Source organism: Loxodonta africana, chromosome 5 (assembly GCF_030014295.1).
Source record: "Loxodonta africana isolate mLoxAfr1 chromosome 5, mLoxAfr1.hap2, whole genome shotgun sequence".
In the NCBI taxonomy this organism is placed as follows: Eukaryota; Metazoa; Chordata; class Mammalia; order Proboscidea; family Elephantidae; genus Loxodonta; species Loxodonta africana.
In genome coordinates, this window is record NC_087346.1 from 14,818,822 (window position 1) to 14,845,456 (window position 26,635).

Here is a 26,635-nt window from a genome sequence, read left to right on the forward strand (position 1 = left end):
GTTTAGGGTATGTGTATACCAACTCCATTCAGTCATTGTTATCCAGAGCAGAGTAAAACCAAACCAAATCCATTGCCATCAAGGTGATTCCAACTCACAGCAACCCTAAAGTTCAGAGTAGAACTCCCCATAGGGTTTCCAAGGAGCAGGTGGTGGATTCAAACTGCAGCCTTTTGGTTAGCAGCCGAAAACTTAACCCTTGTGCCACTTGTAGCCTTCTGCACAGCTCTGCAAGCAAAGTGGGCTCAGATATCCAGAGAAAGCCCAAAGACAAAGAAATGCAGATGCAGGCAGTTGAAAGTCAAGGAGGTGTCCACTAAAGTGGTAAAGGCAAGGGAAGACAGGCAGTGTGACAATTTACCCTCAAATAATCTAATCATCATGACTTTCATTTCACATTTTCTGTGGTTATGGTAGATCTTCATAGTTAATCTTTAAAGATATAGTCCTTGAGTGTTCTAATATTGAATATTTTGATTTTGTCTTGTTGCAGACCAACCAACACTTTCTGAAAACAGTAACTGAACAAAATACGGAAATCGAGCAACTAAGAAAACAACTTAGGTATTTTCGAAAATGAGTTTTATTTTATTATAAATTACTTTTCTTCTGAGAAACTGATGATACTGCAATTTTTTCATATGGGTGTTTTTTTCTCCCTTTTATTAACCACTACCCTGGTGGTATAGTGGTTAAGTGCCACGGCTGCTAACCAAAGAGTCGGCAGTTCGAATCCACCAGGTGCTCCTTGGAAGCTCTGTGAGGCAGTTCTACTCTGTCCCATAGGGTCGCTATGAGTCGGAATTGACTTGAGGGCACTGGGTTTGGTTTTGGTTTTATCAGTGTGTATGATCTATTGGGAAGAGAATACTGTCAGTCACGGTGAAGGATGCACCATGATAGTAACACCAGCAGCTCTGGAAGAAAATCAATTAGAAAAATTTTTCTACACATAGAAGACTACTTCATATCTTACTTTGGATTTCCACACAAATTGTTGTTTGGTGCCATCGAGTCGGTTCTGACTCATAGTGACCCCATGTACAACAGAACAAAACACTGCCCTGTCCTGGGCCATCTTCACAGTCGTTGCTGTGTTTGATTTGAACCCATTGTTGCAGCCGCTGTGTCAATCCATCTTGCCAAGAATCCTCCTCTTTTTAACTGACCCTTCACCTTACCAAGCATGATGTCCTTCTCCAGGGAATGGTCCATCTTGATAACATGTCCTAAGTACATGAGACAAAGCCTTACCATCCTCGCTTCCAAGATGGATTTGCTTGTTCTTTCTGGCAGTCCATGGTATATTCAATATTCTTCGCCAACACTGTTATTCTACATCTTCCTTATTCACTGTCGAGTTTTCACATGCATGTGAAGGGATTGAAAATAGCATGGCTTGGGTCAGGTGCACCTTAGTGCTTAAAGTGACATCTTTGCTTTTGAACACTTTAAAAAACCCATTGCCATCAAGTCGATTCCTACTCGTAGTGACCCTATAGGGCAGAGTAGAACTGTCCCTTAGAGTTTCCAAGGAGCGGCTGGTGGAGTGGAACTGCTGATCTTTTGGTTGGCAGCCGAGCTGTTAACCACTGCATCACCAGGGCTGTTTTGAACACTTTAAAGAGGCCTTTTGCAGCAGATTGGCCCAGTGCAATACGTCATTTGATTTCTTGACTGCTGCTTCCATGGGTGTTGATTGTGGATCAAAGTGAAATGAAACCCTAACAACTTCAGTGTTTTCTCCATTTATCATAATGTTGCTTATTGGTCCAGTTGTGAGGATACTGAGTAAAGGGTTCCAAAACATGTAGTTTATATAGGTGGTAATACCTTCTGGAAGCACCAGTAGGGGAATGGGAAGGTGAGACAGGCAATAAAAGATTTTTAAAAATCAAGCAGCTTAAATCCATATGTATATCTTTTGGTATAGTGGTTTAATAATTGTTACATTAACAGACTGCAGGAAAAAATGTTAAATAAACATATATATATATATGAGATTTTGTTCTATGCTGTAATCATTTAAAAATATTAAGATTGTCATTTGTTAAATAACCTTTTGCTATTTATTTTTTTTTCCCCACCATCACATATTTTGCCCCACAAAATAAAGTATTGTTTTTTAAACAATAAACATTTAATTTTCAGGAGTTTTTACACCACTTTTTATATTTTTATTTTACTATCTTCATCAATTCTTTAATTTAATTTAAATTAAGTTAATTTACTTCCCCCCCCCCAGACATTTATGCTAGTGGGTTCTTACTTGGTCCTCCTTATTTCTTTAAAAGGTATTGATTTTACAGTTTAAAATAGTAATGATTCATTTGATTTCAAGACATTATTTCTCTGTATTTCAAAGTAGAAGTTTTTTTTTTTTAAATTGTAAAAGCAATGTAAGCCCAGTGGGCTTCAACCCATTGCTGTCGAGTTGATTACTACTCATGGCGACCCTGTAGGACAGAGTAGAGCTGCCCCATACGGTTTCCAAGGCTGTCATCTTTACAGAAGCAGACTGCCGCTTCTTGTTCCCGTGGAGCAGCTGGTGGGTTCAAACCACTGACCTTTCAGTTAGCAGCCAAGTGCTTAACCACTGCACCACCAGGGCTCTAGGAAGCTTTGGATAGTATAAAAATATATCACTTGGAAAATGAAAATCTCATTTTTTCAGAGCTAACTATTACTAGCTTGGGAAACCCTGGTAGTATAGTGGTTAAAAGCTACGGCTGCTAACCAAAAGGTTGGCAGTTCAAATCCATCAGTTGCTCCCTGGAAACTCTATGGAACAGTTCTGCTCTGCTCTACAGGGTTGCTATGAGTCAGAATCGACTCGATGGCAATGGGTATGGTTTTCTTTCTTTTTTTTTTTTTTTTTATTGTTAAGTTGGAAACCCTGGTGGCGTAGTGGTTAAGTGCTACAGCTGCTAGCCAAAAGGTCAGCAGTTCAAATCTACCAGGCGCTTCTTGTAAACTCTATGGGGCAGTTCTACTCTGTCCTGTAGGGTTGCTATGAGTCAGAATTGACTCGACGACAGTGTTTTTTTTTTTTTTTATTATTGTTAACTTTGTAAATATATAACTTAGGTTTGTGTGTGTATTTAAATATTTTAATAAAACTGGGATAGTATCCAGTTTAACAGCCTAATTTTTCACATGTCAATGTATGAACATCATATCAATATTACCGTTCTTTATGTTTTATGGTATTCTATTATATGGATGTTGTTGCTAGTTTCCATCAAATTGATTTTGACTGCTGGTGACCTACTTGTATTAATTGCGTGAATTTTTATTTACTGTCCATTGTTATTCATGCTGCATATTTAGTAGAATAAATTTCATATGATGCCTATCCATTAAATATTAGAATTAGAGCAGCATTAGAATGGTAAGTACATGACAAAGAATTAGCCCTAAATTGGTGTTAGCTATTACTATTATTCGTTATTATTGCTAAATGAAAGTTAATTTAGTACTATTCGAAAAAATTAAAGTGAAACTTTTCTATAGAAAACATTTAAAAGACAAGTCATCTTGTTTAAATTTTTTATTATAAGTTTAAAAGCTTACTTTTAAATTACAGAAAAACTTACAGAAATGCAAGATGTGATAAACAACTCCACAATCAAACTGAAAGATTTTCTCTTGGTGTGATGCAATGAGTTTCCTTATGTGACCTTTCTGACCCTGGGTTTACAATTCTACCGAAACGATTGCTTGGGCTACAGTCTGCAAAGTGATTGGTCTGTTTGCTATCCGCCTAAGTGGCTTGTAAGGATTGGTTGTTCTGCCATCTGCCTAAGTGGCTTGAAAGACTTGATCATTTTGCTGTCCACGTAAACAGCTTTCAGGGATCAGTCGGTTTGGTACCTGCCTAATCGGTTTGCAGGAATTGGTTTGTTGTCAGTCTAAGTGGCTTGCAGGGATTGATTGGTTTGCTATCCACATAAGAGGCTTGCAAGGATTAGTTGATTTGCTAACTGCCTAAGTAATTTGCAGGGATTAGTTGGTTTGCTGTCAGCCTAACCAGCTTGCAGGAACTGGTCAGTTTGCTCTACACCTAAGTGGCTTGTAGGGATTGGTCAGTCTGCTGTCTTCCTAGATGGCTTGCAGTCCACCCAGTGGGACTGGTTGGTTTATGATCCTCCTAAGGACTTGGTCCATTTTATGAAAGCCGTGCCTTGAAATCGAAAGGTTTTCCTACATAAGTGGCCAGTTCCACAAAGGTTTTTTTTGGGACTTCCTGATCAACATGAGCCTGGAGAGTAGTACACCCTAGAGGCCCGGGGTCCCTGCCCCGAGAACCTCCTAGACCCAAATAAAAGAGCTGTAATACAGGCCAAGGGCTGTAACACTGAGCTTTTAACACTAAAGACGAAGGGAAACAACAAGAAGCCTAAAGAAAAAAATAGCGGACGAGAAATGACGGCAAGCACAGCAGAGCCCAGTTGCAGAGAAATGGTGCCCGCGGTGAATGTGGCAGGAGGCCTGCAGAGGCTTGGGCATACACCACACAGGGGTTACCATAAAAAAACAGTTTTGCCTCAAGAGCTGTTGTAATGCTGGCCTGACCCTGTCTCTGGTTCAGGGTTGTCCCAAAGCTGCTGGTTGCAAGCTGGACCACTAAACACAGGGGGCCAGATCCAGCCATGAAAAGCCACAGGGAGAGAACAAACACAGCCATGCTATACTTGACCCCAGCTGACGTCACACCTTCTGAAAGAGAGAGAGACACCTACTGACACCTGATGAATGGTGTGCCCGACACAGAAATGGACGTAGGTAGTTTGGGAAGGGTAACCAGTTCCCCTTTTAAATATGAGTGAGTCCCTCTCCTGCGATGCTAAGTAGGGTGCACATAGGGTAGAGGGGACCAGTTCACCTCATATCTGTTTCTGTTATTTATAGTTTGCTTTCTATAAGTAATGTGTCTATTGCTTGCTATTTGCTTTCTGTAAGTAATAATAATGGCTTTCAATTGCCAACACTTTGTAAAAGTGCCTTTGTGTATGAGACCCAATCAGATCAGATAACAGAGTCCTCATCCTAGCAGTCTCATGATTGCTTGGGATTTAGAATACAGCCTGTGTATGTGTGCACAGATTACTGATAGATCAAATGAACTAAAAATAAAGAAGAACATAGAAAATTGAATTATGTAGCTAACTTGATCTAATAGGCATCTATAGAATATTGAACTCATTCATTTTTTCAATAAATATTTAGTGAGCGTCTACTATGTGTCAGGTTCTGTTCTTGGTACACAGGGCTTATCTATCAACTTACTGTATAATTGAAGACTTCTGTGTTTGTGTAACTTACATTCTAGCAGGAGCAGACAATAAATAAGCACTAAGTAAAATACATGTTTTTACCTAAAAAGTATGTTAGGATATAATAACTACTGTAGAAAAAGAAGCCATCAGAATGATCCATAGTGCTAAGGCGCAGGGAAGAGGTGGATTGCAATTATAAATAGGATATCCAGAGTAGGTCTTACAGAAAAGTTGAGATTTGAAAAAAAGAATTGATGGATGTGAATGAATTAGCCATGCTATACAGGGGGAAAATGTTCCGGGTGAAGAACTAGTCATTCTAAAAGTGGATGTGTGTTTCAGGAACAGTAAGGAAGTGTGATACCTCTGTTATCTATTGCTGAGTAATAAACCATTCCAAAATTTTATGGCTCAAAACAGTTATTTATTTCAATCATCATATTTTAAGACAACCGATCAGGTTTGCTGATCTGGATTTGCAGGATTATTTCCTGCAGGGCTTGCCTATGTGTCTCTGAAGCCGTCAACTAATAGGCTCTTGTCAAGCAGACTAGCAAATTGAAGTCAGCCAGATGCAGGATTGAAAGAACAGAAAGGCTTATTTACAGTTTACAAACTGGGAGGCAGGCAGGGTCTCATGACCGAAGGCTGCCAGCTCCCTGTACCAGGGCAGATTTGCTCCTTTTATAGGGAGTGACATTCATATGCATGAAAAGAGAGGGGAGGATCTTCAGTCTTGTGATGCATGTGCTGTCCACATAATTTTAGTCAATGTGTTTTTGCACACGGCTCTAAAAATGTTGCACACAGCTGTAAAAAAATGGGGGCGGCTCGCTACTGCCATCCCAGCAAGGTCATGTAGCAGGTAAATTCAGAGTCATTGTGCCTGCTGCTAGGCCTTCTGCCAGGAGAAGAGAAGAAACCTGGGGATTTGAGCAGTCCTTAGGAGGATCATAAGCCAACCAGTCCTACTGGTTTCTTAATGTCCCATGGCAAAGCAAATCACATGGTCATGTCAGATTCCAAAGTTGAGGAGATACCCCTCTTGATGAGAAAATCTGCAAGGGTGTTGATGTAGGGAGGAAAAATTTGTGGCTGCTTTTACAGTCTGTCACACTAGTATACCTGAAGCAGAATGAGCAACAAGGAGAGTAGTAGGGGATGACATCAGGGAGGTTATGGAGGGTAGGAGACATGATTATATGAGACCTTATAGACCATTGTGAGGACTTTGGTTTTTACTATGGTTGAAATTGGAAGAGTTTTTTTTTTTTTTAAATAAAGGATCGATGTGGTGTGACATTTTAATTGGATCACTCTGGCTGCTGTATTGAAAACACAATGTAGAGAGGCAAAAACGGAAGCAAGGAAACCATTAAGGAGGCTATCACAGTAACCCAGGCAAGAGATGTTGTTGACTTAGACCGTGGTGGTACCAGTGGGAAGTGGTGAGAAGTAGTTGAATTCTGGATATAGTTTGACAGTAGAGTCAAGAGACTTTCTTAATTGGATAGAGACAACATGGAGAAATATTGAGGCAAGAAGAATGACTCCAAGTTTTTTTTATTTGACCAGCCAGTAAACTGATATTGCCCTAAGTTGAGAAGGCTATGTGTAGGTGATCACATTTAGAAGGGCCAGTTTTGGCCATTTTGAGATGCAGCATCTACCAAGCAAGCACATTTAGCGAGCAAGCAGTTGAGATGAAAGATCTGGGCTAGAGATAAAATTTTGGATGACTGACGTAAGAACAGTATTTAACAATAAAAACTAGAATAGAACATCCAGGATATAGATATTGATTGAAAAGAGATAAGAACCTTTGACTGAGCTCAGGGCACTCACACGTTGAGAGGCAAGGAAAAAGAGAAGGAATCAACAAGGGAGACTGAAAAGAGATATAGAAAGAAAACCAGAAAGGCTTGGTGTCCTGAAAGCCAAGAGGAGGAAGTTGTTATGGGATGAATTGTGTTCCCCCAAAATATGTGCTGGAATCATAACCCCTATACCTGTGGACATAGTCTTTTTTGGAAATAGGATTTTTGTTATATTAATTAGGTCATATCTGAGTAGGGTGGGTTCTAAATCTAATACTCATGCCTTATTAAAAAGCAGAAGAGACTCAGAGACAGGCACACACAGAGGAAAGACAAACAGCATGTGAGGACTGTGTACAATCCAAGGAACCTAGTAAGGCCCAGCACTACCTACAAAGAAGGGATCAGCACAGCTAAGACCCTGATTTGGACTTTTAGCTTCCAGAACTGTGAGAAAGTTAGTTTCTGTTCTTTAAAGCCACACACATACGGTATCTCTGTTACAGCAGTATTAAGAAACTAAGACAAATTACATCAAGGAGGAAGCAGTGATCACTGAGTCAAGTGTTGATGATAGATCAAGTAGAATGAGTTCGCAGAATTGACCGTTGGATTTAGTAACATGGAGGTCATAGTGATATTCACAAGAGCGCAGCAGAATCCACTTTCTTTTTATACCCATACCAACATTAAAAAACACTGAACTGGGCTGTAAAAGTCATTCTTAACAATCTTCTAAGGATTGATTTAACAGAGACCCCGCTTTATGATGACAATGCTATTGAATTGTAAATCAGTAACAAAAAGATGACTAGATAATTTCCATATTTTTGGAAATCAAGAAATGTATTTGAGTACAAATTATGCATAAAAGAATAAATCATAATGGAAATTAGAAAATATTTCAAAATGAGCTATAAGAAAAATGCTAGTAAGGCCAGGCAAAAAAAAGGAAAATGGATTTTTAGAAAACAAAAAAATAAAACTTTCCTTATTGACAGATGATATGATTCTCTTTGTATAAAACCCAATTTAGAAAGTTATATCATTATGTTGTTGTTAGATGGCGTTGAGTCAGTTCCTACTCATAGTGACCATGTGTACAGCAGAAGGAAACACCACCCGGTCCTGCACCATCCTCATAATCATTGTTATGCCTGAGCCCATTATTGCAGCCACTATGTCAGTCCATCTCATTGAGGGTCTTCTTTTTTGCTGACCCTCTACTCTACCAAACATGCTGTCCTTCTCCAGGGATAGGTCCCTCCTCATAACATGTCCGAAGTATGTGAGTCTCGCCATCATTGTGTCTAATGATTTGTTTATTCTTTTGGCAGTCCATGGTATATATTGAATTCGGTACCATAATTCAAAGGCATCGATCCTTCTTCAGTCTTCCTTATTCATTGTCCAGTGTTCACATGCGTATGAGGTGCTTGAAACACCATGGCTTGGGTCAGGCTCACCTTGGTCATTAAAGTGACATCTTTGCTTTTTAAGGAGGTCTTTTGCAGCACGTTTGCCCAGTGCAATGCATCTTTTGATTTCTTGACTGCTACTTCCGTGGGCGGTGATTGTGGATCCGAGTAAAATGAAATCCTTTACAACTTCAGTATTTTCTCCATTCATCATGATGTTGCTTATTGGTTCAATTGTGAGGATTTTTGTTTTCTTTATGTTGAGGTGTAATCCATACTGAAGTCTGTGGTCTTTCATCTTCATCAGTAAGGGCTTCAAATCCACTTCACTTTCAACGAGCAAGGTTGTGTCATCTGCATATCACAGGTTGTTAACGAGTCTTCCTCCAAACCTGATGCTGTGTTCCTCACATAGTCCGGCTTCTCAGATTATTTGCTCAGCATTCAGATTGAATAAGTATGGTGAAAGAATATAACCCTGACGCACACCATTTCTGACTTTAAACCATGCATTATCCCTGTGTTCTATTCAAGGGACTGACTCTTGGTCTAAGTACAGGTTCTTCATTAGCACAATTAAGTGTTGTGGAATTCCCGTTCTTCTCAATGTTATCCATAATTTGTTATGATTTACACAGTCAAATGCCTTTATATAGTCAATAAAACACAGTAACCATCTTTCTGGTATTCTCTGTTTTCAGCCACGATCCATCTGACATCAGCAGTGATATCCCTCGTTCCCTGTCCTCTTCTGAATCTGGCTTGAATTTCTGGCAGTTCCCTGTCAATGTACTGCTGCAACCGCTTTTGAATGATCTCAGTAAAATTTTACTTGTGTATTATATTTATGATATCGTTTGATAATTTCTGCGTTCTGTTGAATCACCTTTCTTTGAAATCGATACAAATATGCGTCTCCTCCAGTTGGCTGGCCAGCTAGCTGCCTTCCAGATTTCTTGGCGCAGAAGCACTACATCTGTTTGTTGAAAGATCTCGGTTGGTATTCCATCAATTCCTGGAGCCTTGTTTTTCATCAATGCCTTCAGTGCAGCTTGGACTTCTTCCTGCAGTACCATCGGTTCTAGATCATATGCCACTTCCTGAAGTGGTTGAATGTCGACCAGTTCTTTTCGGTGCAGTGACTCTGTGTATTCCTTCCACTTTCTTTTGATGCCTCCTGCTTCGTTTAGTATTTTCTCTGTAGAATCCTTTAGTATTGCAACTTGAGGCTTGAATTTTTTCTTCAATTCTTTCAGCTTGAGAAATGCCAGGCATGTTCTTCCCTTTTGGTTTTCTATCTCTAGGTATTTGTACGTTTCATTATAATACTTTGTCTTCTGGAGCTGCCCTTTGAAATCTTCTGTTCAACTCTTTCACTTCATCATTTCTTCTTTTTTGCTTTAGCTATTCTACATTCAGGAGCAAGTTTCAGAGTCTTTTCTGACATCCATTTTGGTATTTTCTTTCTTTCCTTTCTTTTTAATGGCCTCTTGCCTTGTTCATGTATGATGTCCTTGATGTCTTTACATAACTTGTCTAGTCTTCAGTCATTAAATGTGTTCAATGCATCAAATCTATTCTTGAAATGGTCTCTAAATTCAGGTGGTATATATTCAAGGTTGTACTCTGGCTCTCGTGGATATTTTCCAATTTTCTTCAGCTTCACCTTGAACTTACGTGTGAGTAATTGATTGTCCAAGTTCAGCCCCTAGCCTTTTTCTAACTGATGATATTGAGCTTTTCCATTGTCTCTTTCTACAGAGTTAGTCCATCTGATTTCTGTGTATCACATTTGGCGAGGTCCACGTGTATCATCACTGCTTATGCTGGTTATGTTGGTGAAAAAATGTATTTGTAGTGAAGAAGTCATTGGTCTTGCAGAATTCTGTTGTGTCATCTCAAGCGTCGTTTCTGTCACTAAGGCCGTATTTGCCAACTACCAATCCTTTTTTTTCCAACTTTCACGTTCCAGTCACCAATTTCAGATTGGTTCTACATTTTGCTCCCACTCTGTCAGCGTCCATCTATTGTGTCCCTAATCAGAACAGTCAGTAGTGGTAGCCCAGCACCATCTAGTACTTCTAGTCTCACGCTTTATGAGCCCTTCGTTTGGATAAATTGATTTTTTACATCCATGTGGAAGTTTCATTTGATTTTTGGACATTTAGGCCTAAAGATTACTATCTTAATTACTTAGTGCTACCATAACCGTCTTGACCAAAACCCAAAAAACCAAACCTGCTGCTGTCAAGTCGATTCTGACTCACAGTGATCCTATAGGACAGAGTAGAACTGCCCCATAGGGTCTCCAAGGACAGCCTGGTGGATTTGAATTGCCAGGTCTTTTGGTTAGCAACCATAGCTCTTAACCACTATGCCACCAGGGTCTCCAAAATGTGTATAGAAATGACGGGAAGACAAGTCTGGTAGTCTCTGGGATATAAATACTAAACCAAACCAAACCCGTTGCTGTCAAGTCAATTCTAACCCATAAAGACTGGGGAAAAAATTTTGGCTATGACATACCCAATAAGGGCCTAATCTCTAAAATCTTTAAGATACTGCAAAACCTCAACAACAAAAAGACAAATAATTAAAAAAATGGACAAAGGTTATGAACAAGCACTTCACCAAAGAAGACATTCAGGCAGCTAACAGGCACAGAGGGAAATGCTCTTGATCGTTACCCATTAGAGAAATGCAAGTCAAGTCAAAACTACAATGAGATCCCATCTCAGCCGACATTACTGGCACTAATCAGAAAAAAAAAAATAACAAATGTTGGAGAGGTTGCAGGGAGATTGGAACTCTTAATGCATAGTTGGTAGGAATGTAAAATGGTACAACCACTATTGAAAATGATATCGTGCTTCCTTAAAAAGTTAGAAATAGAAATACCATATGATGCAGCAGTCCCACTCCTAGGAATATATCCTAGAGAAATAAGAGCCTTCACACGAATAGACAAATGGACACCCGTGTGTACTGCCGCATTATTCACAATAGCAAAAAGATGGAAACAACCTAAGTGCCCATCAACAGATGAATGGATAAACGAATTATGGTTTATACATACAATGGAATATTATGCAATGATAAAGAACAATGATGAATCCCTGAAACATCTCACAACATGGATGAATCTGAAAGACGTCATGGTGACTGAAAAAAACTCAAGGAAAGTTTTAAACACAGAAAAAAACAATCTTTGATGTTTACCAGGGAAGGGATGAGTGGGGAGGGGAAATCACTAGCTAAATAGTAGATGATCTACTCACTTTGGTGAAGGGAAAGACAACACACAATATAGGGTAGGTCAACACAGCTTGACCAAGGCAGAGTCTTAGAAACTTCCTAGACCCATTCAAACACCTTGAGGGACCAAGTTACTGGGGATGACAGATGGGGACCATGGTCTTGGTTGACATCTAGCTCAATTGCTATAATTCGTAAAGAAAATGTCCTACATCCTACTTTGGTGAGTAGCATGTGGGGTTTTAAAAGCCTGTGAGCAGCCATCTAAGATACATCTATTATTCTCATCCCATCCAGAGCAAAGGAGAATGAAAAAACCGAAGACATAAGGAAAATATTAGTCCAAAGGACCACATGAACTGACTTGACAGCACCTAATAATAACACAACCATAACAAAATATACCTCAAATAGGCAACTTTAAAGAATAGGAATTTATTTTTTCACGGGTTTGGAGGCTAGAAATCCAAATCAGGGCCTTAGCTGTAAGGGAGGATCCTTCCTTGTCGGTAACCTCAGGAGTTTGTTGGCATTTCTTCGCATCACTCTTCCCCGTGTTTGTTTCTCTGGGACTGTTCTGTTTTTATAAGACATCTCTCAGAAGTGATTAGGATTAGAACCTACCCCACTCTGGTATGACCTCATTAACATAACTGGAGAAAAATCCTATTTCCAAATAGGGTAATATTTACAAGTATAGGGGTTAGAACTTCGCTACGTATTTTTGGAGGACACATTTCAATTCATAACAATTATACATTGAGATTGTTGTTAGGTGCCATCAGGTTAGCTCTGACTCATAGCGACCCTGTGTACAACAGAACAAAACACTACCCGGCCCTGTACCACACTCAAAATCGTTGTTATGTTTTAGCCCATTGTTGCAGCCACTGTGTCAGTCCATCTTGTTGAGGGTCTTCGTCTTTTTCGCTGACCCTCTACTTTACCAAATATGATGTCCTTCTCCAGGGACAGATCCCTCCTGACAGCATGTCCAAAGTATGTAAGACGCAGTCTCGCCATCCTTGCTTCTAAGGAGTGTTCTGGTTGTAGTTCTTTCAAGACAAATCTGTTGGTTCTTCTAGCAGTCCATGGTATATTCAATACTCTTTGCCGACACCACAATTCAAAGGCATCAATTCTTCTTTGGTCTTCCTTATTCATTGTCCAGCTTTCACATGCATATGAGGTGATTGAAAATACTGTGGCATGGATCAGGCATATACCTTAGCCCTGAAAGTGACATTTTTGCTTTTATAATACTCTGAAGAGGTCTTTTGGAGCAGATTTGCACAATGCAACATGTCTGTTGATTTCTTGACTGCTGCTTCCACTGGTGTTGATTATGGATCTAAGTAGAATAAAATCCTTGACAACTTCAGTATTTTCTCCGTTTATTGTGATAGTGCTTATTTGTCCAGTTGTGAGGATTTTTGTTTTCTTTATGTTGAGATGCATTCCGTACAGAAGGCTATAGCCTTTGACCTTCATCAGTAAGTGCTTCAAGTCCTCTTCTTCCATAAGCAAGGTTGTGTTATCTGCATATCACAGGTTGTTAATGAGTCTTCCTCCAATCCCGATGCCCTGTTCTTCTTTATATAGTCCAGCTTCTCCGATTATTTGCTCAGCACACAGATTGAATAAGTATGGTGAAAAGGACCCTGACGCACACCTTTCCTGATTTTAAACCACACAGTATCCCTCTTCTGTTCAAACTACTGCCTCTTGGTCTATGTATAGGTTACTTATGAGCACAATTAAGTGTTCTGGAATTCTGATTCTTCACAGTGTTACCCATGATTTGTTATGATCCATATAGTCAAATGACTTTGCACAGTCAATAAAACACAGGTGAACATCTTTCTGGTATTCCCTGCCTTCAGCCAAGAGCCATCTGACATCAGCAGTGATATCCCTTGTTTTACGTCCTTTTCTGAATCCAGCTTGAATTTCTGACAATTCTTTGTCAGTGTATTCCTGCAACCATTTTGAATTGTCTTCAGCAAAATTTTACTTGTGTGTGATATTAATGATATTGTTCGATAGTTTCCACATCCTGTTTGATCACCTTTCTTTGGAATGGGCACAAATATGCAACTCTCCCAGTTGGTTGGGCAGGTGGCTATCTTCCATATTTCTTGGCATAGATGAGCGAGCACTTCTAGCACTCATCTGTCAGTTTGTCGTATATTGAGATTAGAGATTTTTAAAGGTAGTTGTGGTTTTCTAAAGTCCAAAAGGTCTTAAGTATTCAATTGCCCATGAGCAACTTTGCCGTATTTACTGACAATATTCCATAGCTTAACATTAAGCAGTTCAGACCTGCACATACAAAACTGTGCCTGATTTTCTTGCCACAGATTTGAAGGAACATAAGGATAAACAGATGCTTCCTTTAGGGAAGAGGGTGTTGCTTTAAAGTTTGACAGATTCTGAATGATGGGCATATTGACATTACTAGAATTTAGGTTTTGAGACGCCCTGTATGACTATGCCAAGAATAAATTAGAAACTCTTTAAAGACAAGAGTTGTTTGAGTTTGTTCTTGTACTGAAAACATTTTAGTTCTGCTTGTTGTCTGATATTATAGTGCAAAGAAATTTAAATCCTATGAATTGATAATTGAAGCTTTTTATCATTTTCCTTCTTGAGAATGTTTGGCAATTCCTTGTTACAGCAGACAGAACTCTCTAGCCCAGTTTCTAAGAACCTTCACCGGGTCCTCCCCAGTATTCTAGTTATATCACATTGCTCCCGAGTAACACTGCACAAAATAGTCGTTTTGCTGCTTCTTGTGGAAGAATTTTTGGTTCCTTCCTTTTTCCTTTGATCTTGAATTTATTACTCAGAAAATTTTTAACTTTCTAAACCTAGTGAAAACTTGCCTTCTCCAGGAAAACTTCTCTCATTCATCTTATCAGATATTTACTCTTGTTTTCTTGTGGATCAACTTTTATTCTTTTGAACTATGATTTTATGCTGTTTCTCTTTAGGTGCTTTTTTGTCCTATGTGTTTGTTTATAACGTATATCTTGCTGAGTTATGAAAATAGTTTTCAAGATATATGTCCTTAGTTTTTAATAGCTGTCTGTGACTCGCTTAGTTTTTATAGGTGGCTTTTGAAGCAGAGGATTTCCATTTCCATATATCTTTCAGGATTAGCCAATATTATCTCTGTAAAAGCATGTATTGTAAATAAAGACTAAAGTACTTGCATAGAAGTCCATATTAACCTCTCATCAGAGTGACATCATGCAGGGTAAAGGATGTAGTTTTACTCTAAGTAAGGTGGCCTTTGTCCTCGGCTCAGGAGAAATAACCCTTAGAGTAATTGGGATGCCTTGGTCGGGGACTTCCAGCCCACACCTGTGAATTTGTACAGGCAAGTGGGGTCAGGACAGATGAAAAAAGGCTCACGTAGGAGGCTGATATCAACTGGTCTCAGAAGGCTTGATTTAGCTTATCATCCAAGACTGGCCAATAAAACCCTGAAACATGGAGGCTCAGAGAGATTCTTGGTTATTGAGAACATCTGCTTTTGGGAGGATACCATGTCCCTTGGGACATGGAAGCTGCATGTTGGGAACCCTCCCAGAACCTTGCCCTATGCATTTCTTCATTTGTATCCTTTTTGACTATAGGCTAATCTGTAGTCGTAAGTATGGTATACCCTCTGTAAGTTCTGAGTCACTCCAGAGGATTATTGAACCCAAATGAGCAGTAGGAGCCAGCAGGTCAGAAGAGGTATCTGAAGGGGTAGTGGAAAACCAGCCCTGAATTTGTGGCCAGCAGGTCAGAAGTTTGGAGTGTTGTGTGGACTTGCAGCTGGCATCTTCCTATTTGGTAGTCTGAACAATGGTGTCCTTTTAACTTGTGTGCTCTGGTCTAGCTCCGCGTGGCTAGCAACAGAGATAGAGTGCCGTGGGGGCAGCTATCAATGAGGATGGAGAAGTGGAATGTGAGAACTGAACCAGTCTCCACATTTTTGGGATTGGATTCATACTGATCCTTGCTACGTACATCAGAATTTTTCTTAAAAAAAAAAAAAATTAAGCCAATAAGGAATGGTTTCTTGTAAGCAATCTCTGACTTATCATTAATTTAGTTTATATTGAGAACTTAAAAATGTTCATGTATGTTTCAAGGGTAGAAACAGCCTTTAATAAGTATATGTGTATGATATGAAATAGCCAGGCTATTTCATAACTTCCTACTTCTGTTCACATTGTTCTGGGTGCCTGGAATGCCCTTCCCTGACAAATAACCTATTCTCATGACTCAGCTAAAGTATCATATCTTCTCGAATTCTTTTCCTGAACATTTTTGGTTTCCACTTTCCCTGGTAGAACCAAATATGCCTTCCTCTGGGCCTTGCTGTATACTGTACATACATTGGGCAGAGCATTTTAAACACTGTTGTACATAATTGTTTACAAGTTGACCTCTCTTCACTAGTATTAAGTCCTTTAAAGGTACAGATCATGGTTTCGTCATTTTTATCTTGCCATCATCTGGCACAGTGCTAGACACATAGCATGTGTCCACAAATTATATTTGAGTGATTAGGTTGGTTAATTCAATAATTAATATTAATATAATTAATATAGGATAATATCCACACATCTACAAGGAAGACCAGTTAATACGGCTATTATTCAAATTTATGCACCAACCACTAAGGCCAAAGATGAAGAAGTTGGAGATTTTTACCAATTTCTGCAGTCTGAAATTGATCAATCATGCAATCAGGATACACTGATTGAAATGAGAAAGTTGGAAACAAAGAAGAAAGATCGGTATTTGGAAAATATGGCCTCGGCGATAGGAGCAATGCTGGAGATCACATGATAGAATTTTGCAAGACCAATGACTTCTTCATTGCGAATACCTTTTTTTAACGACATAAATGGTGACTATGCATGTGGACCTCGCCAGGAATACACAGGAATCACATCGACTACATCTGTGGAAAGAAACGATAGAAAAGCTGAATATCATCAGCTAGAACAAGGCCAGGGGCCACCTGCGGAACAGACCATCAATTGTTTATATGCAAGTTCAAGTTGAAACTGAATTAGAAAAAGCCCATGAGAGCCAAAGTATGACCTTGAGTATATCCCAACTGAGTTTAGAGACCATCTCAAGAATAGATTTGGCACATTGAACACTAATGACCAAAGACCAGGCAAGTTGTGGAATGACATCAAGGACATCATACATGAAGGAAGTAAGAGATCATTAAAAAGACAGGAAAGAAAGAAAAGGCCAAAATGAATGTCAGAAGAGACTCTAGAACTTGCTCTTGAATGATAAGTAGCTAAACCAAATGGAAGAAATGATGGCGTAAAAGAGCTGAACAGAAGATTTCAAAGGGTGGCTCGAGATGACAAAGTAAAGCATTACAATGACATGTGCAAAGGCCTTGAGTTAGAAAACTAAAAGGGAAGAACTGCTTAGCATTTCTTAAGCTAAAAGAACTGAAGCAAAAATTCAAGCCTCAAGTTGTAATACCAAAGGATTCTATCAGGAAAATATTATATGACACAGGAAGCATCAAAAGAAGATGGAAAGAATATACATTTTCACTATTACCAAGAAGAATTGGTGAACGTTTAACCATTTCAGGAGGTAGCATATGATCAGGAACTGGTGGTACTGAAGGAAGAAGTCTAAGTTGCACTGAAGGCACTGGCAAAAAAAAAAAAAGGCTCTGGGAATTGATGGAGTACCAATTGAGATGTTTCAACAAACAGATGTAGAGCTGGAGGTGCTCTCTCATCTATACCAAAAAATTTGGAAGACAACTACGTGACGAACCGACTAGAAGAGATCCATATTTATGCCTATTCCCAAGAAAGGTTATCCAACCAAATGTGGAAATTATCAAACAATATCATTAACATCACACACAAGCAAAATTTTGCTGAAGATCCTTCAAAAGCGGCTGCAGCAGTATATATCAACATAGAACTGCCAGAAATTCAAGCCGGATTCAGAAGAGGATGTGGAACGAGGGATATCATTGCTGATGTCAGATGAATCCTGGCTGAAAGCAGAGAATACCAGAAGGATGTTTACCTGTGTTTTATGGACTGTGCAAAGGCATTTGACTGTGTGGATCGTAACAAATGATGGATAACATTTGCAAAGAGTAGGAATTCCAGAACACGTAATTGTGCTCATGAGAAACCTGTACTTAGAACAAGAGGCAACTTAGTAGTTGCATTTCCAAAACAATCTTTTAATATAATTAATATTAGCTTTGTATAAATCAATTAAAAGATTTTCGGTATTTCCCCTTATGAATTCAGACTTTAAGCTATATGATCTTTTAAACCTGTTTTCCTTACCAGTGATCTCAAAGATTGAATGCCTAGTAGAGGCATTTCAGTTTTGTTTCAATTTTATGTTTAGTATTCTCTCCATTTAAATATAATTTGAATCCAGGAAGTCTTTAAAATGTGATAGTGAAATGATTTATAAATGAATGGCTTTATTAAGAACATAAGAGCTGATATGATAGGAATGCAGTTCTTCATATCATTTATCACAACACTTGATATAACAACAAAGATAAATTATATAATGAATATACATTCCTTGTGTTTGTTTGCAGTCATTTTTGCAGATGCATACAGGCAGTCCCTGGGTTACAAACATCTGACTTATGGACAACTCGTACTTAACAGACAGCTATAAAGTCTATTATTAATTTTAGTTAAATACAGTGGTTCATAATAATGAACACATGCATTACTTAGCAACGTTCATGAAAACACTGCGGTTTGGAAGTGTTTAAGTGTTTTATACTCATAAAAAAAATTTTTTTTTTTTTTTTTACATAGAAAGGTAAAATTTATACTGTATAATATGACAAACATTTGACTAACTGATGCTAAATAAGAACCGTTACGTACCTGTCAGACTTACCTATAAATTCGAATTAAAGACAGACTTAGAAATGAATCTCATTTATATCCTGGGGACTGCCTGTATCCTTTTATACAAAAATCATGTATGTGCTGATTGTTGTTGGTGTTGTTAGCTGCTGTCGAGTCAGTCCCTGACTCATGGCAACCCTGTGCATACTAGGATCAGACTGTTGCAATCCATATTGTTTTAAATGGCTGATTTTCAGAAGTAGATTGCCAGGCCTTTCTTCCTAGCACTGTCTTAGTCTGGAAGCGTCACTGAAACCCGTTCACCGTCACAGCAGCATGGAAGCCTCCACTGACAGACAAAGTGGTGCCCGTGCTTGAGGCTCGTTGGCCGGAAATGGAGCCCACATCTCCCACAAAGGCCATAATTCTACCACTGAACCACCACTGTCCTTATGTGCTGACCATTTTCATATAATATCTTACTTTTTAAAAATATATATACCTTTGCCAGGTAACCATTTTATTATGGTTGAGACAACAGATTTTTCTCAGATGTTTCATGTTCCAATTTGAATAATATTATGTCTGCTATAAAGTGCTGTGGAAATCTGGAAATCATAGATCGCTAGTTTTGATTAATAGTGTCTCTTGGAAACTATCCCATGTGAGAAATGGCTCTGAGCAGATGTGCTTAGTCATAGAATTGCCAGACAGTTCCTTATGTCTTGGCAGCTAGTTTTCTGAGCATTCAAAATTGTTGTAAGTTAAGAAATAGGGCTTTACTCTCATTTTCCAATTTCCTCTCTCTGCTTTACTTACATCCACTCCTTATTCAAAAATGTTTATATCTTTCTTGGCCTTGAAGGGACAGAAGGAATAATATTATGCTTTATCTCTAGAACACATTGGTCAAGAGTAGAAACTTAATTTGGAACTTTGCCTTTAGTCGTAGATTACTGGTTTATTTCAAAATATGGTTGTTATGGATATTTATATTTTATTTTGCAAATTCTCTGCATTTGCACACCTAACCTAAAAATGTTCTATATGGTCTGAAGTATAAGAAGCATGGGCTTTGAAGTCAGACAGTTCTAGATTTGTGTTCTCTTTCTGCCATGTGTTGGTTGGTTGACTTAAGCAAGTTCCTCAACTGCGAGAACTTCAGTTTCCTCATCTCATCTCTATAATGGAAAGTGACCTTCCTTGCGGTGTTGCAACATACTGTACTTCTGATTATCTTTTCTCTCCATTCTACTTTAGTACACAACTCATATAGATAAAATGAAAAAAACCAAACCTGTTGCCGTCGAGTCGATTCTGACTCATAGCGACCCTATAGGACAGAGTAGAACTGCCCCATAAAGTTTCCAAGGAGCGCCTGGTAGATTTGAACTGCCAACCTCTTGGTTAGCAGCCACAGTTCTTAACCAGTACACCACCAGGGTTTCCACTCATGGACTTGTGTTATCTTTACAAAGTAGATACTAGGCAAATTGGGAGTTGATTTTAATGTAATAATTACAGAGAAGATTATTTTCCTCTCTAGTTCTGGGAAGTCAGTTTTACCTTTGCTGCTGCAATTTGTATGGCCAGAGGGAAAATTCTTTTCTCTTTCTCTCCAGTCAAATTGTATTTCCATTTCTTGCCAACTGTGCAATCTTAAGTCTTTCCTATTTCTTCTTGCATTTTGCACCATTCTTTATAGTCTTTCTTTCTTGAAATGTTAGTCTCTGTCCCTTTTTCTTCCGGGCCTTCCTAAGCCCTCAGGTATATAGGCCTCCACTGTCCTGCTGACTCCTTAGATTACTATAGTTTCTCCTTCCCGTGCTTTCAATTTGCTTGGAAGAAGAATCTATATCTGCTGTAGTAACTCTGAAATTTCTTTCAATCTGGATTTGACCCCACCCCTCTATTCTTAAGATTACTGGTACCTTTTTTGCCAAATTCAATGGCCTTTAAAAAAAAAAAAAAAAAGCTTCCCTTTTCCTTGGTTGTTGGTTCTTGATTGTTGATTTTTCTTTCCTTCTCGAACATTTTTCTGCTAGATCTTTTTTGTTTACATCCTGATTTTACCTCTGATCTTTGTGACATTGCTTTTCCTCCATTTTTTCTCCTACCTACCATATGTAGGTAGGTACCTTTTTTTTTTTTTACCTTAGGTAGGTAGGTACTATATGCTGTTGTTGTTAGGTGCCATCGAGACAGTTCTGACTCATAGCAGCCCTGTGTATAAAAAAATGAACACTGCCCAGTCCTGTACCACCCTCAGAATTCTTGCTATGTTTGAGCCCGTTATTGTAGCCACTGTCCATCTCGTTGAGAATCTTCCTCTTTTTCAGGGATCCTCTGCTTTACCAAGCATGACGTCCTTCTTCAGGGTCTGGTCACTCCTGGTAACATGTCCAGAGTACATAAGATGAAGTATCACCATCCTCGCTTCTAAGGAGCACTCTGCCTATACTTCTCCCATGTTATACTTTTTCTGTTCTCCTTGGATGACCGCATCTAACCTACCCAACTTGAACTTTCATCTCAATAATAATGTTTCCTAGTATGTACTTCTGGCTTTGATCACTTTTTTAAGCCCCATGCTTGAATTTCTAATGCACTAGTTTTCAATTTTTTTTATGTTTTGAGTAGCAGAACCCATGAGAAGAGAAATTTCGTATACATAGAACCCCAATATATAAAACTGATAAAATGGAACTGTCATGATTGAAGTTAGGGATGGAGATCTTTCCCATCTTAGTAACTGGTACTATCCTCAAACCTAGGAACTCTGCTTGATTTCTCTCTCTTTCCCTTCACCCACACATCCAAGTTATATTGGCTTCATATCCAGATTATCACAAATCCAGTGGTCACCACTTCCACCTCTACCACAAGCCATCACTTTCTCCCTTGCAGTTGCCTCCTAACTCATCTCCCTGCTTTCACTCTTATCCCACTGCAATTTATTCTCCACGTGGCAGTCCAAGTGGTCCCCACAAACCATAAAACGTATCACATCATTCACCTGCTTAAAACCCTCCAGTGAGCTTTTATTGCAGTTGGAACAAATTCTGAAATTCTTATTATGTCCAAAAGGCACTTATGTCATCTGACCTCTGCCTTCTTCTCTGAATTAATTTTCCTCTGGAAGATGAAAGTGATACATCCAAACCTAATTACCATGCTGTACCTTTCTGAGACTCTCTGCATTTGTTGTTAAATCTCTCTGTCTATAACTCTTCTGCCCTAATCTTCGTAAGTTGACTTATCATCCTTTAGGTCTTAGCTCTAATATACCTTTCTTAGAGGAAGTCTTTCTCCCATCGCTCTATGTAATTTTCTTCGTAGCTTTATCACTTTCTTAAACATCCTGTAACAAACATTTATTTGTTTGCATGTTTATCATCTATCTCCTTTTACTACAGTACAAACTTTATGAGGGCAGGGGCTTTGTTTCCCTTATTTTCCACTGTGTCACCAGTGCTGACAATACTTAATACTACATAAACAACAGTTTATGTAGGTGCTGAGTAAATTAACTCTAAAAAAAAAAAAAGAATTGCTGTGGAGTTGATTGCGACTCATAGCGACCCTATAGGACAGAGTAGAACTATCCCATAGGGTTTCCAAGGAGCAACTGGTAGATTCGAACTGCTGACATTTTGGTTAGTAGCCGAATACTTAACCACTGTGCTGCCAGGTTTCCAGAAAACCAAACCTGTTGCTGTTCAGTTGATTCTGACTCATAATGACCCTATACGACTCAGTAGAACTGCCCCATAGGGTTTCCAAGGAGCACCTGGTGGATTCAAACTGCTAATATTTTGGTTAGCTGCCACAGCCCTTAATCACTGCACCACCAGGGCTCCCAAATTAACTCTAGGGCTTCTAAAATACAATTAAAAAAAAAAAATCAAGACTAAATAACTCACCAGCACTTGAAGCTCAACATGTCCCAACTCTATTCACTGTGCTCGCATATAACAAATATTTGATAAATATTTGTTCCAAAAATAAGTAAATGAAATCTCATCCCTTAAATTCTCTTTGTAAAATATATGTCAAGTATTGTTGCCATCGCTCTTGTTTAAACCTTTCCTACCTCTCGCTCACTTACTATCATCATGTACAATTTGTCAAATTATATGATCAAATATATTTAAATATAGTTAACCAATATATTTAATCAAGTACACCTTCTCCTCACCTATTGACTATCTCATTTTCCAACATTTTGCATTTAAAACAAGAGTGAAAATTCTACTATCCGACTATCTTGAGCATTAGCGACATACATCTGGCTGTAATGAACACTGGGGTATGAGATGAGTAACAGAGTAACGCTGGCTTTGATGGTTGAGGTCTGTGTCAACTTGACTGGGCCATGATTTTCAGTGGTTTGGTAGTTATGTAATAATATAATTTGACAGTATGTAATAATTTTTTTGACAGTATGTAATAATATAATCTGACAGTATGTAATAAAAAAAATAATTTTTTTTAATAATGTAACTTGGCAGTTATGTAATGACGTAGCCATCTTCCATTTTGTGATCAGATGTGGTCATCCACAATTTTCACTTAACACCAATTTCACATAACGGTTTCGCATGGAATGTAACCAGGTTGATAAATGAAGAGAGGGTGTATATTTAACCAATGTATTGGTTAAAGAGAGAGAAAGGACCAGCTTTCTGGTTCATTCTTTTCCACAAGTTCAGGTCAAAATTCCTAAAGTTCAGCTCTGATCCAATTATTTGAGCATTTCCCTGTTGTCTTTAAATTAATGCATGTTGTTTATTTTGTCAATTAAGAGTACTGGCATTGTAGCTTCCATAGTCTTTACAGTCTTATTTCCTGTCTTCCCTAAATAAGTCCTACATTTTCTTGCCCTTATGCTTTTGTGGTCTTGTTCCCTCCTGAAGTTTTCTCTTGGTCTCTATTTGTGAGAAATCCTATTCCTCTGCCAATTCTTGTCTCAAATATCTCTCACTTCAATGTTTTGTCAACTAAATGTAAGTGCACTACTCCCACATGCACATATATTTTAATTTTTTGTGGTGCTTTGTCTGCTTTGTGGTCTTCCTAAAGATTACTGTATCTCGCCTATCTTTATGTTCTTAACCACCTTACCAGAGCGTCTCAAGCACCAGGGACACATGGTAAATATGTGTTGAGCCCATCCACTGCATAAGAGGTTTGTATAACCTGCTCAGTAATCGATGCTGTTGACAGGTGCTACAACTCATAGCGACCTTATGTACAACAGGACGGAACACTACCCAGTCTGTAATGAATGTAAATTAACATTTTCTCTGCTTTGTCAGTGATACTAAAAGTTATATGACTCCAAAACTCTATTTGTAATGATTCTTCATGAAAAAAGTAACATGTCAATTGTGTATATATTCTGCAAAATCTAATATATCAGTTCTCCGTTCTGGATGTCCATCAGAATCACCTATAAGAGATGACCAGGTACTACTTCCAGACATTCTGAATGAATAAGTCTGAGCAGAGCCTGTGGATATACAGTTTTAAAAAGCTCACAGGTGATTATATTCTGACATAGAAATTAGAGTATTTAAGTACCTTAAATTGCATATAGTTTCGAATTAACTTAAATTGCATATAATTTAAATTGTATACAAATGAACTATTTAAAGACTTAAGAGCCACTGTTTATAAAAATTTTGATACACTCATTATATGGATTATTAATATCCATTGATTTTAGGGTTTCTTCATAAGGCTTCTGTCTTCTGAATAGATTTAATCATTAGACCACCACTAAAGATTGGAAATGAGAAAAAATAAAACTTTTTCCAGTTTTGCTACTTGTTATGAGTTTCCTAAAAGCTACATTGATTTTAAAAGTTTAAAACTTTGTCTAAAATTGTGTTTAGGGATTTTCTAAAGTTTTTAACCATAAATGATTGACTTTATTACATTGGATAACTGTTGTTAGTTGCTGCTGAGTCAATTCCAAATCATGGTGACCCCACGTGTGCAGAATAGAGCTGCTTTATAGAGTTTTCAAGGCCATGACCTTTTGGAAGCAGATTGCTAGGCTTGTCTTCCAGGGCACCTCTGGGTGGATTTAAACCACCAACCTTAAGGCTAGTAGTGGAGCTCTTCACCTTTTGCACCACCCAGGAACTACTACAAAAGTATCTAATGTATGCATTTTTCTTTGAAGTTGAAGAGAAAAAATTAAAAATACATATCAAATTAGTAAAAACTGAGTTTTATTTCTCTTGGAATCTTGCTGTTTTTCATTGTACCAAAGAAATATTGGAAACATTTTCAGTCTTGGTATGAGATTGCAGGAAAAAACAGGTAAAAACTTATTTTATAAAACACCTGTTGTATATGATCTTAAGTCTCAAAGAAATGTACTGATAATTAAAGTTTTTAAATTTATTTCCAAGTTAATATTGATTCCTGTAAGCCTAGTATTATACCCTATCCTTTGTTATATTTTGCTTGACAGAAAGTTTTATCTTTTAAAATTTTAATTCAAATCTCTTTAATAGCTTAAGTAATGAAAAATTACAGTTAAAAAAATCCCAGAAATTTTAAATCGGTTGACAAGGAAGCATATCTGAAAATGAAATAACATACTTTTTAAAAATATTCCTTTTAAGCAAAAATAAAATATTTGGTAATTATGACATCAAGAATATTAATATTTAACTCATTATTGTACTCTTGTATTTTTTAATCAAATTGTCTTTTCTACAGTGAAGACTGCTTTTTGACACTGATAAAAGTATATCCATAAGCAGACATATAGCATATACATTTACATAGATAAACATGTAGTTATTAGAGTTCCATTGTCAAATAAAATTAAGATAACTTTTGTTAGTTCCTTCAAAGCTTTCACAGGTTTGTATGTTTGAAAGGACTTAGAAGACTCCACAGGGCATACAACATACAAAGGAGAAAAAGGGAGCTTCGGTGACTATCGGGGTCCTGGCGTTACAAGGTCCTCAGGGTCTGTATTCACGTGCAGACACGCTTTGTCTCCAGATTGAACCACCAAGATTTATGCAGTGAATCCTGACCTTGGGAGCACTCAAGGCAGAAGTTCCCGTCCAGGTCTTTTTATGGCTCCCTGGTCGCATAGTTCAGCCTGGCTTTCTAAATGATAATGCCAGGTAAAAACCACTAGTAAACAAATTAGCTCTGGGAGTAGCCAAGGGAGATTCAGGCTTTAAACAGCACATTGTGTATCTTGGCCAAAAGTCAAGCCCAGACGTTTAGGCATCCCCAGAGCTTTCCCAGTCCAGCTGTAAATTAGTCCTGTCCTACACAGTTTCTGACCACTTAAATTTAAAAACAGCAAGATGATAATGATAATTAGCGTTTGTATAAGTTAATATAAAATCTATAAAGTGCCTTATGTATTAATGTATTTGAACTTTATGACAATTCTGTGAGCTATATGAGAAAATTCTTTTTAATCTCCATTTTATGGATCCAATACTAAGACTCAGAGTTAAGTAACAGGCCTAGTTCACGTGACGTTTGTGGTGGTAGAGCCGGGTCTAGAACACAGGACATCTTTTATTTTAGAATTTTTTCAGTATTTCATACCAGAAATAGATATAAAGAATCATTTACTTCTTTTCTAGCTCTCTTGTAGAACACCGTGGGAATTGTTGTAGGGTAAAAACATCACAAAGTTTAGGAAAGCTAAAAGAAAGTTTTATTTGGCGCACATTCAGAAAGGCAAAAGTTGAGAAGTGGACAAGCATGCTGCCAGAGCCAAGTCTGCCGGAGTCCAAGGAAATATTACAGAATAAGCAAGAATGGGAAAAAGGACAAACATGCTGCCACAGCCATGTCTGCTGGAGTTCAAGGAACATTACAGAATAAACAAGAATGGGAAAACGGACAGGCATGCTGCCACAGCCATGTCTGTCCAAGTCCAAGGAATATTAGAGAGTCATCAGTATATATTAACACTACAAAATGAGCAAAACCGT

The 26,635-nt window shown here is 38.2% G+C and overlaps 1 protein-coding gene across 3 annotated transcripts in view; it reads left to right on the forward strand.

Annotated features, from left to right (window-relative positions):
- The window catches only part of SCLT1 (sodium channel and clathrin linker 1), a 224,926-nt gene that overhangs the window by 86,880 nt on the left and 111,411 nt on the right, over positions 1-26,635 (forward strand). For all 3 annotated transcript variants that reach the window (XR_010322005.1, XM_010590552.3, XM_064285323.1), the window contains exon 9: positions 494-564. Coding sequence is in view for 2 of the 3 variants with exons in the window: in XM_010590552.3 (XP_010588854.1) it covers positions 494-564 (71 nt within the window). In the remaining variant the exon portion in view is untranslated. The remainder of the gene's footprint in view (positions 1-493; positions 565-26,635) is intronic.